General features: G+C 55.9%; 1 protein-coding gene across 6 annotated transcripts in view; it reads left to right on the forward strand.

Annotated features, from left to right (window-relative positions):
• FRMPD3 (FERM and PDZ domain containing 3) overlaps window positions 1-12,017 on the forward strand; it is a 44,247-nt gene that overhangs the window by 24,011 nt on the left and 8,219 nt on the right. For 4 of the 6 annotated variants that reach the window (XM_085545969.1, XM_085545967.1, XM_085545968.1 and 1 more), the window contains exons 4-15: window positions 1,833-1,987; window positions 2,164-2,266; window positions 2,372-2,417; window positions 2,503-2,607; window positions 3,158-3,265; window positions 3,487-3,618; window positions 3,732-3,851; window positions 3,976-4,112; window positions 4,444-4,567; window positions 4,645-4,734; window positions 6,013-6,192; window positions 10,591-10,735. In XM_085545969.1, the coding sequence (XP_085402095.1) occupies window positions 1,840-1,987; window positions 2,164-2,266; window positions 2,372-2,417; window positions 2,503-2,607; window positions 3,158-3,265; window positions 3,487-3,618; window positions 3,732-3,851; window positions 3,976-4,112; window positions 4,444-4,567; window positions 4,645-4,734; window positions 6,013-6,192; window positions 10,591-10,735 (1,438 nt within the window). In that variant the 5' untranslated portion in view covers window positions 1,833-1,839. The other 2 variants (XM_015860107.3, XM_085545970.1) reach the window with 2 other exon arrangements.

Raw genomic sequence — 12,017 nt, forward strand, 5'->3', positions numbered from 1 at the left:
GGAGGGAGCAGAGATTTATAGTAGTAGGAAATGAGAAATGCACACATCGCCTCTGTCTGTATCTGTGGGGAAAATAAGCGGTGCTGGCAGGTATGTTGGCAGCCAAAGGCAACCACTGTGGTGTAGGGCAAGTGCTGTGCCCTCAGCCCAGCATGGGAAGGGTGCTTAGTGCTGGGGTCCTGGACAGGCATGTTGTGCCCACTGGCAGGCATGCTGCTGCTCTGCCTGGGTGGGTAAGTCGTGCTCACAAGGGCACCGGTCCTCTTTTATTTAATTTCCTGGTAATGCTTCTGCGGCATCAAAGTCTTATCAGGAGAGGAGCAGCTTAAGAGCTTGGGAAAGGAGTTTTATTGTCAGTATCAGAGCTTTATTCCCCTCTGTCCTCGAGCACTGAATGGCAGACCCGGTTACGGCTGGAATGAGACGCGCTTTTCTCTTTTTGTCCTTTTAAGCTGCAGAGATTTCCCTGCTCACCTTTTTCTGATGGTAATTCGGTGGCTGTTCCTCTGGGAGCTGCAGGCACCACTGGGCTGGTGTGGGCACTGCGCCCATGGGGTGATGCAGAGTGCCCACTTTGCAGCCAGACAGCGATCGATCTGGGGACCCAGCAGCTTTAGCAGCACAGCTGTGGCTGCAGGACCTGCCTATGACTTTGCACAGCCCTGCCTCAGTTTCCAGTTGTGCTGAGCATCCCAGTGTTTCCAGCCCACTGTTGTATCATCGTCCTCAGGCCCTCGTGCTTCTGGGGGTCATTAGGGTGAGGCTGGGTGCTGCTGGGGGAGGTTTGTGGCAGCACAGGGAGGGCTTTGCTCAGCCCAGCAGCTCGGCGGCTCAGCTGTCTCCTGCAGCCTGCTCCCTCCCTGCAAACAGCAGGCGCCCTCCCTGGTTCTGCCAGGCGTGCGGGAGCTGCGGCGTTAGGTTCAGCCGTCTTTTCAGTAGCAGACAATGGCTTTGGATAACGTCCATTTAAGAAAATTGGCGGAATTGTGCGATTCACACAATTATTGGTTGTTGTTTTGTTGTGTTTTTTTTGGTTTTTTTTTTTTTTTCCTCTTTTGAAATGCTCGTGGGGAACGGCAGAGCAGTTAACGAGGCAGCGAAGAGCCCGCAGCAGGGGAGCTGGGATGCTGCATCCCATTGGGACCTCCCGCAGGGGCTCCGTGTCCTCTCTGCAATTCCTACCCCAGGATGGAGCCTTGGCTGCTCCCTCAAAGCCTCTCGGGGTGCTCGGCCACCCGCGTGTGCCCTGGTGCTCCTCTGTGCCCCCTAGTACCACACTCAGCACTGGCGGCAGGAGGGGGCTGTCAGAAATGCAGACAGATTGGATTAGACGGGTGATGCGTCAAACCCTAAACTGATAAGAGATGGAACAATTGACGTGTTGCCAAAAAGGACTGGGAAGGATCTTTTTTTAAGCAGGCTAAATAGTCTGGACAGGAGCGAGCAGCAAGCAGCACAGACGCGGCAGCATGCTTATCTCTTTGGTTTTCTGCCCCATGCCAGCTCTGCTCCCTGCTCGCTGCTGGAGGAGGGCTGGTGATGGAGACCTGGTTCTGTGAGAAACCAGGGCTGAACCTGCCCTAATCCTGATGTATTAGGATTAGATTCCACCTGAACAAATGGTTGCAAGGGTCTGTATGAGGGCATCTGAGATTAGGGACAGAAAGAGTTGCTGGGATGAGATACCGGGATGGGGCAGGTTGATGTAATTGGCCTTCAGGGTGCCACCCACCGAGCTGCCATTGGTAGGATCCTCTGGGTGGTGAGGGGCTCGGGGTGAGGAGGGACAGCAGGTGTGTGTTACATCCTGCCCCCTCCCCTGTGCTCTGCAGCCATGTGATGCCGGAGGAGTGCGGCGATGATATGGAATGTGGGCAGCTGCCTTCGGACACGCTCCGACAGGTGACAGTCCAGCGCCATCCCCGCTACGGATTCGGCTTCGTGGCTGGCAGTGAGAGGCCCGTGGTGGTGCGCTCGGTGGCAGCAGGTAGGGTGTGTGGGAAGTGCCCCCTTCCCATGCTCCTGCCCCCTCTTGTGGGTCTGTAGAGTCTCTTCATGGCCATGTACGGGGGTAAACACTCTGCAGGTGGTTGGGACCTCCCCCTTTCCGGCTAGCAATAGCCCACCCCTGGCCAGACCAGTGCTGACCTTCTCTCCCGGCAGGTGGCCCCTCTGAGGACAAACTGCTGCCAGGAGACCAGATTTTGGCCATCAATGATGAGGATGTGAGCGAAGCCCCCAGAGAGAGGTTCATCGAGCTCGTCAGGTGAGGGCAGCACCTTGTCCATCGTCCTCCCCGGGAGGGCTGAGCGCTCGCCATGGCCGAATGTTGAGCAAAGCCATCCTCCTTCACTTCTCCTTTCTGTCACAGGAAGGCCAAAGACTTCATCATCCTCACGGTCCTGCACACCCACCAGGTGAGAATGGGCAGTGGGGGCCCCATGAGCCCATTAGGGGAGCAGGGACCATTTACACCCATTTACCATGTCACTCTCTTTCCAGTCCCCCAAATCTGCTTTCATCAGTGCAGCCAAGAAAGCAAAGCTGAGGTCCAACCCAGCAAAGGTCCGCTTTTCAGAGCAGGTGACGGTCGGCGAGACAGACCCAGTAAGTGCTGCCTGCTGTTCTCCCCCTCCTCTGTGATGAAGCCCCAGAGGCTACCCCAGAAAGCTGCTCCCATTTGAGGTCCCCTGGGCACCCATTGGTGGCACTGGGCAGTGCCAACACCTACCCAAGGAAGGGTTGTGTCTCCAAGCCCAGGGCAAAAGGCTTTGAAGGAGCTCCCTTGAGGGGTGAGCTGGCCAGAGCATTTCTGCCTGTGCTTGTGCAGGGGTGAGGGCTGGAAAAGAGGGTGGGGAAGGGGGGGGTTGGCCCTGAGCTCCCCCAGCACTCCCTCCTGCCGGGCAGCTCTGGCATCCGCTGGGACGTGCCTGGCCAACATAGCACTGGGTATCTGCTGCTGCTGGCAGCAGGCAGGTGACTCCATCAGGCAGTGCTGAATCACTCGAGCTCTGTGCTGCTAAACACTCCACAGAGACAATGGGCTTTCAAGGGAAATGCGCCTCTGAGCATGGAAACTCAGGGAAGCAGAGAATGGCGTCATTGCTTCATCACTGACAGTCGTTCCCTCTGCCTCCTACCGCTCCCCTGCCTCCAGGACATGTTGAAGAAGGAAGCTCTCCTCCTCATTCCCAATGTGCTGAAGGTTTTCCTGGAGAACGGGCAGATCAAGTCCTTCACGTTCGATGGCCGAACCACCGTGAAGGTGGGTCCCCCCTGCCTTCCCCCAGCACCACATCAATGCCTCCCTTCTCCAATTTTCTCCATTTTTCTCAGCCTTTTGCTTCCTTGCACAAGCATGATGGTGGCACTCAGCTGCCTGCGGGCTGCCACCATGCAACAGCCATCCTGGGGCAATGCATACTGCAGCCCCCTGCAAGGAGGGAGCTGCAGCTTCTCACCCAAGCACATCTGTGTTATTTGCAGGACGTGATGGTGACGTTGCAAGACCGCCTGTCCCTGAGGCACATCGAGCACTTTGCCCTGGTCCTAGAGTACTCGAGCCCAGAGCAGAGCCACCGCTTCCTGCTGCTCCAGGACAAGCAGCCCCTGGCCCATGTAAGTCCTTGGGAGCTGGAGGATGTCGGGTGGTTCAGCCTACAGTGTTGCTCCTCTCCCAAAGGATGGAGCTCAGGGCTTGTGCCGTGGGCTCACTGCCCAATCTGCTCTAGGTTGTGCAGAGGACACACTACCACGGCATGAGGTGCCTCTTCCGTGTCAGCTTCTTCCCCAAAGACCCGGTGGAATTGCTGCGCAGGGATCCGGCAGCCTTCGAGTACCTCTACATCCAGGTAAGGACAGGGATGCCCTCACGGTGCTTCCCCTCAACACACTGAACATGCTCCTTCCCCATGAGTGGAGGGTGGCAGGTGCCCCATCCCCATGGATCTCTGAGGACACTTCTCCTCACCACAGAGCCGCAACGATGTGATCAGAGAGCGCTTTGGCATGGACCCCAAGCCGGAGATGCTGCTGGGGCTGGCTGCCCTCCACATCTACATCACCGTGGCGGCCACGCGGCCCAGCCAGAAGGTCTCCCTCAAGAACGTGGAGTGAGTCCCACTCTCCGCAGCACGCAGGGCCCACACACTCTGCCTTGCCAGGGCTGGGGGAGATGCGTGCCAGGAGCATCTCCATGGGAACCCGGGCTGATTTCCCAGTTGGCATCAGATGCAAGGAGAAGCCACTGTGGCTGCGCAGCCCCAGCCTTGCAGCCGTGGCTCAGCCCTGCCACAACTGCCCAGTGGCCTTTAGTCCATACAGAGCACCTTGGGTGCAAATGGAGGGAGATGGCATGTGGGGGGACCCCATCCTTGTCCCTTCAGTGCATTGGGGTGCCCCAGCTGAGCAGCCCTGAGTCTCTATCCCTTCATCTTCCCACAGGAAGGAGTGGGGTCTGGAGCCCTTCCTGCCTCCCTCCCTGCTGCAGCTTGTCAAGGAAAAGAGCCTCCGCAAATCGCTCTCCCAGCAGCTCAAAGCCCACCAGAACCAGCCTGGTGGCACCAAGGTGAGCCCTTGTTGCTGGTGGGGGGATGATGTGGCCATGGAGCTGGTGGTGATGGCTGGTGTGATGTGTTTGGCCAGGTCTCCACTGCCCAGGCAAAGCTGCAGTACCTGAGGATCCTGAACGAGCTGCCCACCTTCGCCGGGGTCCTCTTCAGCACCGTGGGACTGGTACGGTAGCTTGGGCTGGGAGGTGCTGGCACCTCAGTGCAGCTGCAGTAGTGCCATACTCACATCCCTCCAGTTCCCCATCCACACCATCTGGCTGGGACGCTCTTCGCGGCACTCTGGCACTGGGCAGGCTGGTTTCTCACTGGGATGAGAGTGACCCTTGGCAAAGGCCACCCATCCCCTGCTTGTCCAAGCAGGGAATATCTCATCCAGCCTCACCACCCCCTTGAGCCCAGCCCCGCTGCTGCCTGGTGGCTCTTCAGACTGTCACCTCACTCCTTCATCTCCATCAGAGGCATCCCCACCCCTCACCCAAGCCACCTCACTTTCTCCATGGCAGGAGGAAAGCCACCAAGCCAAACAGGAGAACAGAGGACCTGCATAGGCTCCTCGCTGCCTGCCTCACCTCTCCATCTCCATCTCTCGCTCCACCTCCCATCCAGGGGACTCCATGTAAGTGCCATCTCTGCCATCCTCCCCTCCCACCCCCACCCAAAGGCTCAGCTGCTCCCTGGTTTCCCTGACTTTGCTTCCCCAGCTTTGATTTCTTTCAGCCTTTGATGGGATGTTTATTCCATTGTGCCTCAGAGCTCCTAAGAAATAAGGACACACCGTATCACGTTGGTTAACAACCACACTGTATCTCGTTGGTTGAGTGGCTGGAGCCATGCCTCCAACCCTGCTTGAGGGCAGAGCATTGGAAAAGCTGCCACTGGTGGAGGTGCCTAGGTTTTTCTGGCTGTACCTCTGAGCCTGTTGAGTGAACCAGGCTGGGAGCTGAACCATGTATTCAGCCACATGAACTGCAACCTGAGCCGTAAAAAGAATATTCCCTTATTCTCTTCTGCGCCAGCCTGCCCTGCTCCTCCTCACCTCCAGGTCCCTATAGAGCATCCTTGCTGAGCAGAGCAGAACAAGAAAGATCTCTATTTCCGACCAAGCCTTCAGTCTTTCTTCTCCTCTAAATGCATTCAGTCCCTTGCTCCCTCCTCTGCTCCCCTCCCTCGGTGGCGGTGTCAGATCAGGCAGATTTGTAACATGCTCTTACTTTGCTGTAGTGACACCAGTAGGCCTGAATATTTCACACGGACAGTCGGTGCAGTGCTTGAATCTGAAATGGCCCTGGCACTATGTGTGCTGCTGCCAGCTCTGCAGAGAGGCTCAGGGAGGGGTCCTGGTGCTGCTGCTCCCTCAGGGCCAGCTCTGCCCCGAGCCCTGGCCCAGGGATGCGTTTATTCACATCTGTCTGTCTGTCTGTCTCACTTTCCATGCACCCAGGACGAGAAGCAGCCAGCCACCACGCTGCTGGTGGGCCCCCGGCACGGCATCAGCCACGTCATCGACCTGAAGACCAACCTCACCACCGTGCTGTCAGAGTTCAGCAAGGTCAGCAAGATCCAGCTGTTCCGGGAGAACCAGGGGGTGGCCCGGGTAGAGACCAGCATCCTGGATGCCAAGGTGGGCAATGGGGCATCATGGGGAACAGCTGTGGTGGATAAGGGCCGGGAACATCAATGAGGGTTGGTTGCTGCTGTTTGGGGATTTCTGGGGTCTCAAAGAGCCCTTTCCTATTGCAGAGATAAAAAGGGTTCCTGGCCCTGCCTTTGCCACGGGGGCAAGAACTGAGGGGACATGGGTCTGTGCCTGCAGGAGGAGCAGCCTTTCTCCATGTCCCCTCCTTCCACCTCATACTTGAGAGATGGCAGCTCTCCCATGCACTTTCCCATGGGCACGTACACACGATGCTTTATCTCCCTGAGAAAGCACAGCAGACTGCCCCCAGCCTCCAACCCCCCCCGCCTGTGTCTGCAGGGCAGAGCATGCTGTGGGTGAGGCTCAGCAGCACCCACCAGGGCACGGCCTGCTGCTCTCTGTCTTCATTTCAGCACTGTGCAAAGGGCTGGGTTTTAAAGCCAGAATGTCTGCTCCGAAATGAAGCATAAGCTAATCCTACTGGGGACAGAGATGGATGAGGCGGGCTAAGAAAAGTTGGCAAAAAGATCATTACCTTGAAGCACTAATGTGCTTACTGCAATTACTCTATTGTACAGAACGTGTCGCTGGCTAAAACATGGGGCTGCAAATAAATCTGTTTCCTCCACCATCCACAGGCTGTCAGAGGGCTGTGCTGTGAGTCAGGGCCCCACAGCCAGGGTCTGTACTGCATCCACCACAGCTGCTTACTGGGTTTTGGCATTGTGCTGCTGATCCTATGGGTTAAAAAAGGGGCCTGGACAAGGAGCAGCCCGCAGCCACTGCCAGCCAAATGCCCTCATCCACATCCCCAGCCCAGAACCGCTGCCCAGGAATGAGCTGGAGAAGATTTCCAGGCAACAAGTGAGCTCGAGATCACAAACCATTTGTGTTTACTTCAGGAGCAAATGTGTTTGTCTTATAAATAATGCACTGGGTAGTAATAGCTTTGCTTTGGAGCTTTTCCATCCTGGGCTTTAGTCGGTGCTTCAGACAGTCTGTTATGGATGCAAAGACCAACAGTGTCTCTGCTCTGCTCCCTGTCTCTGCTCGCAGCTGCAGTGGTGGCAAAGGAGTGGCAAAGGGGAACTGGATGCTGGCAGGAGCAGAGGTGCAGGTGGAAAGCCCCAGGGTCTGTGCTGCAGGGCCCAGGAAGTGTTGTTGTGCAGACTTGCTGGGTTTGAGCCTTGGTTCCAGCACTTGTAGATTTGCTGGGGACAGGGTGGTGGCACTGGGGGCCTCCTGTGATCTGTATGCACTTAATGCTTGGCTTGGTGGGCTGGGTATTGCATTTCTTGGGATGCTAAGTCCTCTCCATGGGAAAGGCAGGGACATGCGGTTCCCCACGCTTCTCCCAGCCCTTCTGTGATGGGGCACAGGGACAGCTGGGGGCATCAGAGCCATCTCCCCACATCCAGTCCCTGGCTGCTGGACGCAGCCCTGCCCACACAGCTCCAGCCAGTGCAGGATTGATACCGGTGAGGACAAACCCCTCAAGAACAGAGCTGGAGCTGCGTGGTGTCTGGCTGCTGGCCCACGCCGTTTAATTATGGGCACGTTGGGTAATTGGCTTCACATCTCCCAGCAGGACCAACCACCAGTTTAGCCAGGATCAAGGCTCAGCAGAGGAAAACAAAGGAAAAATTAATTCAGAAGTGTCCCCCAGCTGCTGCCGTGCCTGGAATCTGGCTATTGATTTCAGCATCCCAGGGGCACCAGGCGTGCTTCCAGGCTGCGATAGAGACAAAAGATCACCGCGCATGTCCAGCTGTAGCCTGCCTGGCTTCCCACACAGCAGGGCTGCTCCTGCCCTCCTGCACAGCCCCACTCTGCCCTCCAAAAAAGGGGAGTGCTGGGGCTGGTGGGGGTGGCTGGGCATTTGCTGGTGTGAAATCCAAGGGGAACCCCATTGCTCTCTGCAAACAGCAAGTGGAGCCATCAGATTTCATCCACGCAAAGAGCGAAGCTTTAGAGTGATGCCAGACCTAAAGGCTCTGCTTCCCAAAGCTAAATTAATCTGATTAGTTCTCATTTTGTTAAAGCATTCCGGAAAGCCGCGAGGCTGAGATCTCCTTAGTCTCAGTGCTGGGGTGGGGAGCTGTGAACGCGAAGCTTTCTGCACGTGGAGCCCTTTGGGCACCATTGAATGGTGAGCACTCAGCAACCCACAGCAGCCTGAGTTGGGGGGGCTGGGAGCTGCAGGCAGGGGATGGCTGCACACAGGCTGCAAAGCCAAACTTGAGTTGTTTGGTAAAAGGAAGAAGAGCAAACAGACCAACCTCAGGCACTGGGGGAAGCAATTACAAAAGAGGTGCTCAGGGCAGCACTGAGCCACTCGTGTGATGCACATGCAGCTGTATTGATCATCAAATGAGAAATAATGGTGCTAATCACAGCAAGCCCCGTATCGATAGAGCTGAGTTAATAACGTGTAAGGGGAGAGGGGAGGGAAGGGAAGGTCATGTGCAAGTGAGAAATTGACTGCTGTCTCGTTAGGCCCCAGTGCTGTGTTATTAAACACAAAACTGGCACAACACCGGGGTAAGCAGGGAACATCAATTATGTAAATTCACATCCCAACTTTCTCCTGTGCTGCTTGGGCGGCAAGCAGCATAAGACCCAATGTGTGGATAAAAGGGGGAGATGAGCAGGAAACACACATCAGCTTAAGGGTTATTATAGGATGTGGAGATCGGCTCGTAAATGAATTGGAACGTCAGGGCTGTGATGGTCCTCCAGCACAAACCTGGCCATAAAATTCCACCTGAGCATTCTTCTACAAAACCTTCACCTTTGTCTGAACCAGAGGGTACCCTTCAGGACACTGCAAGCTGATTTAAAGGCAGTGCGTAATAGGAGAAGTGCCATATCCTTAACAAGCTAATGCAGAACTTGTCCCTGCTATCCAGGATAAATTTGTTTTGTTTTACTTTGTGGAGAGATTGGTTGCCAAGCAGGAAACTCAGAGCAAAAAACACCCTTTGCTCATTAAGACTGGATAATCCAGAATGTGAGTGTGAGTGAAAGATCAGAACGTGAATAATTGCAGGCTGCTGTTACGGATGGAGAGGTAGAAGAAGCTTTCTTTTTAAATCACATTCCTTTTCGTGGCCTGTTATTGGACTGGGGTGAGCCATTCCTTGTGTGTCCCACTGTGCATCTGCTCCTTGGTGTTCTGAATCGCGGATGCTCACAGCGCAGTGTGGAACCACCTTCATCCCAAGGGCTCAGTAGGATGGGGCAGGGTCCCAGCACCCAGCCTGCCCTGTGGGAACATCCCAAGGGGTGGCACAGGAGCCCCAGCAAAGCCCCAGGTGCAGGACGTCAGCCTCTTCTGCTCTCAGCTCTGTTTGCTTCAATCTCATTTCTCACACTGCTGCATAACAGAGGGGGAAAAATGTCTCCTCATTCAACAGATGGCTTGAAAACAACTGAGGAGGCTTAGCCCTGGGTAGGAAGCACTTTTTTTAAGGAAGGTTTCATATGGCGGAACTGGAACACATGGTTACCTTTCATCACTTATGTCAAGCCCAAAGCTGGGCTCAGAGCTGGCATCCCCCTCCCCACCGCTGGATGCTGCCTCCTCCCTTCTGCCTCACTCCCCTCCCTCTGACTTGTGTCACATCAGGTTTGCTCTCTGTGATGGCACAGCTCAGCACCGTGTCGATTTGTTTCTCATCCTCACTTCACACAGCAGCTGTGTAGGGACTCCTTTCCTCCTGCCCCATGGGGATGTGCTGTGGGGCTGGCAGCCTCGTGCCCGGCTGCACAGCATTGTGGCATTGCATCTGTTTTGGTTTTTTACTCTCTTGAAAGCAAAGACCTTTTTTGGCGTGCAAATCAGTGCTCTCCTAAAACAGACACCATCTGCTCCTAGGCACAAATTGAATTTTCTGAAGGGTTACATTTAAGTAAAGATCCACAGGCTCAAAGCAGAGGCCGGGGGGGGGGGGGGGGGGGCCTGAAATGGAGTTTTGCCCCTTCTGCAGCTCAGTGGATGCAGATGTGTTGGTGTATGGGAGAGCAGTGTGGTGCCTGCAATGAACCTGGGGTTCTGGCACCTGGAGACTGCACAGAACCCCCAGGGCCTGGGGGGTTAATGCTGGTGCTTGCGGGTGGGCTCAGAGCATTGGCACACAGTATATCAGGGTCCTGCCATGGAGCCTGCAGGGAGCACACAGCAGCTCTTTCATCTGCTGCACAGCACTGTGGGGAGGTGCCAGAGATTCATGGTGGGGGTTGGAGATTCATGATCCTTCTAACCCGGGCCATTCTGTGGTTCTGTGATCAGAGCACAGGTGTGCACTTTGCTGTCCCCTCCTGGCTCCCCATGACACCGGTGAGAGCCCTCCATTCTCACTCCCTGCCTCTCTTGCCTTCCAGCCGCTGGTGCTGCTGATGGAGTGGCCCGAAGCCACCAACTTCGCCTGCCTGATCGCAGGTTACTGCCGTCTCCTGGTGGACTCCAAGAAGATGATATTCTCCAGGCCGCCCAGCCAGCCCCCACCACCTCAGATTATCAAGGCAGGTACGGTTCAGCCTCTGCTTTCCATGCGAGCCCCTTCCCTGCCACCTCCTCCACCCCTCCCTGTGGGCAGGGAAGAGATGGGCTCCTCCAGCATCTCTGCTCATGTGAGTGTCACTCTGGTGGCTCCTAGAGCAGACCCAGGTGACCCAGTTGTGCTGCTGAATTCATACAGCAGGAAGTGGTCTCAGCCTGCTGCAGGGACACAGACAGGTCGTGTGTCCCACCAGGCACTGATGCTCTGTTCTTTGAGGACAGATCTCAGCTGTCAGCCACCCGCAGTTATTGTCAAGAAGGATTTGAAATGGGAGGCAGCCAGGAGTTACACGCTGTTACTCCATTTGGTGTAAGGAAACATAAAAGATGGCCTCGGTGGCTGGAAGTGCTCCCCACTGCCATCTGTGGGGAGACAGGAGGTGCCCTCCCTCTTTGAATGCCAAGAGCTGCAGTCTGTCCAGGATGTTTCCTGGAGGTGGATATAGCCAAGGGAGGTGCTGAGAACTAGCAGGGTCCCTGGGGAACGGAGCCAGTGCCCTGAGGTGTGAGGAGGGCACCTGGATGCAGAGTGGGCACCAGAGGAGGACACACCAGGAGGAACCACGAAGGCACCTCCAGCAACCCCAGCACATCCAGGGACAGACCTGGCGCTGATGTCGGTGTGAGTATGTGAGCATGGCTTCCTTCCTTGCCTTCAACCTGCGCCTCTTGTTAAGAGCTGCCACCGTGCTCTCTGCTCTGTGTGTCCTACATAAACCCCTTTGGTAGGAGTGAAGGGTGCTTCCAAATGAACCTGCTGTCATCAGAGCGCTCCCTCCCCAGGTTATATCATCTGGGGGTGGTCCTCAGCAGGCTGTGGGGCTTGGGGAACACAGTGGGAAGTGGAGAGCATCGCAGAAGCCCAAAGGCTGCCACAGTCACAGCTTGCCCGGGGGATGTCTCAGAACATTCAGGAGGTGCTTTTCCACTTTCCAGTGACGGTGATAACAGCCAGTGTCTGCCCTCAGTGACATTTTGCCTGGTGATACAGAGCACAACCTGAGCCAGGAGATACAGCAGGTCCTGCCCTTTTCTTGACAGCAGTGTGGCACTGTGTGGGGGCTGGAGGAACATGAAAGGGAGTGTCAGCATGGTAGGACAAGGATGGAGCCAAGGGGTCCCTGCTCTTCGTGCTGGCCCCCTCTCCCTATACACTCAGTACGCTAAGGCCAGGCACTCAGGCATCGTTTTGGAGAGGTGAACTAGTTAGCATTGAGAAAATCAAGTCTGCTGGCAGTCCTGGTCCTGG

Source organism: Coturnix japonica, chromosome 4 (genome assembly GCF_054131305.1).
Source record: "Coturnix japonica strain WE chromosome 4, WE-NBRP24, whole genome shotgun sequence".
NCBI lineage: Eukaryota > Metazoa > Chordata > Aves > Galliformes > Phasianidae > Coturnix > Coturnix japonica.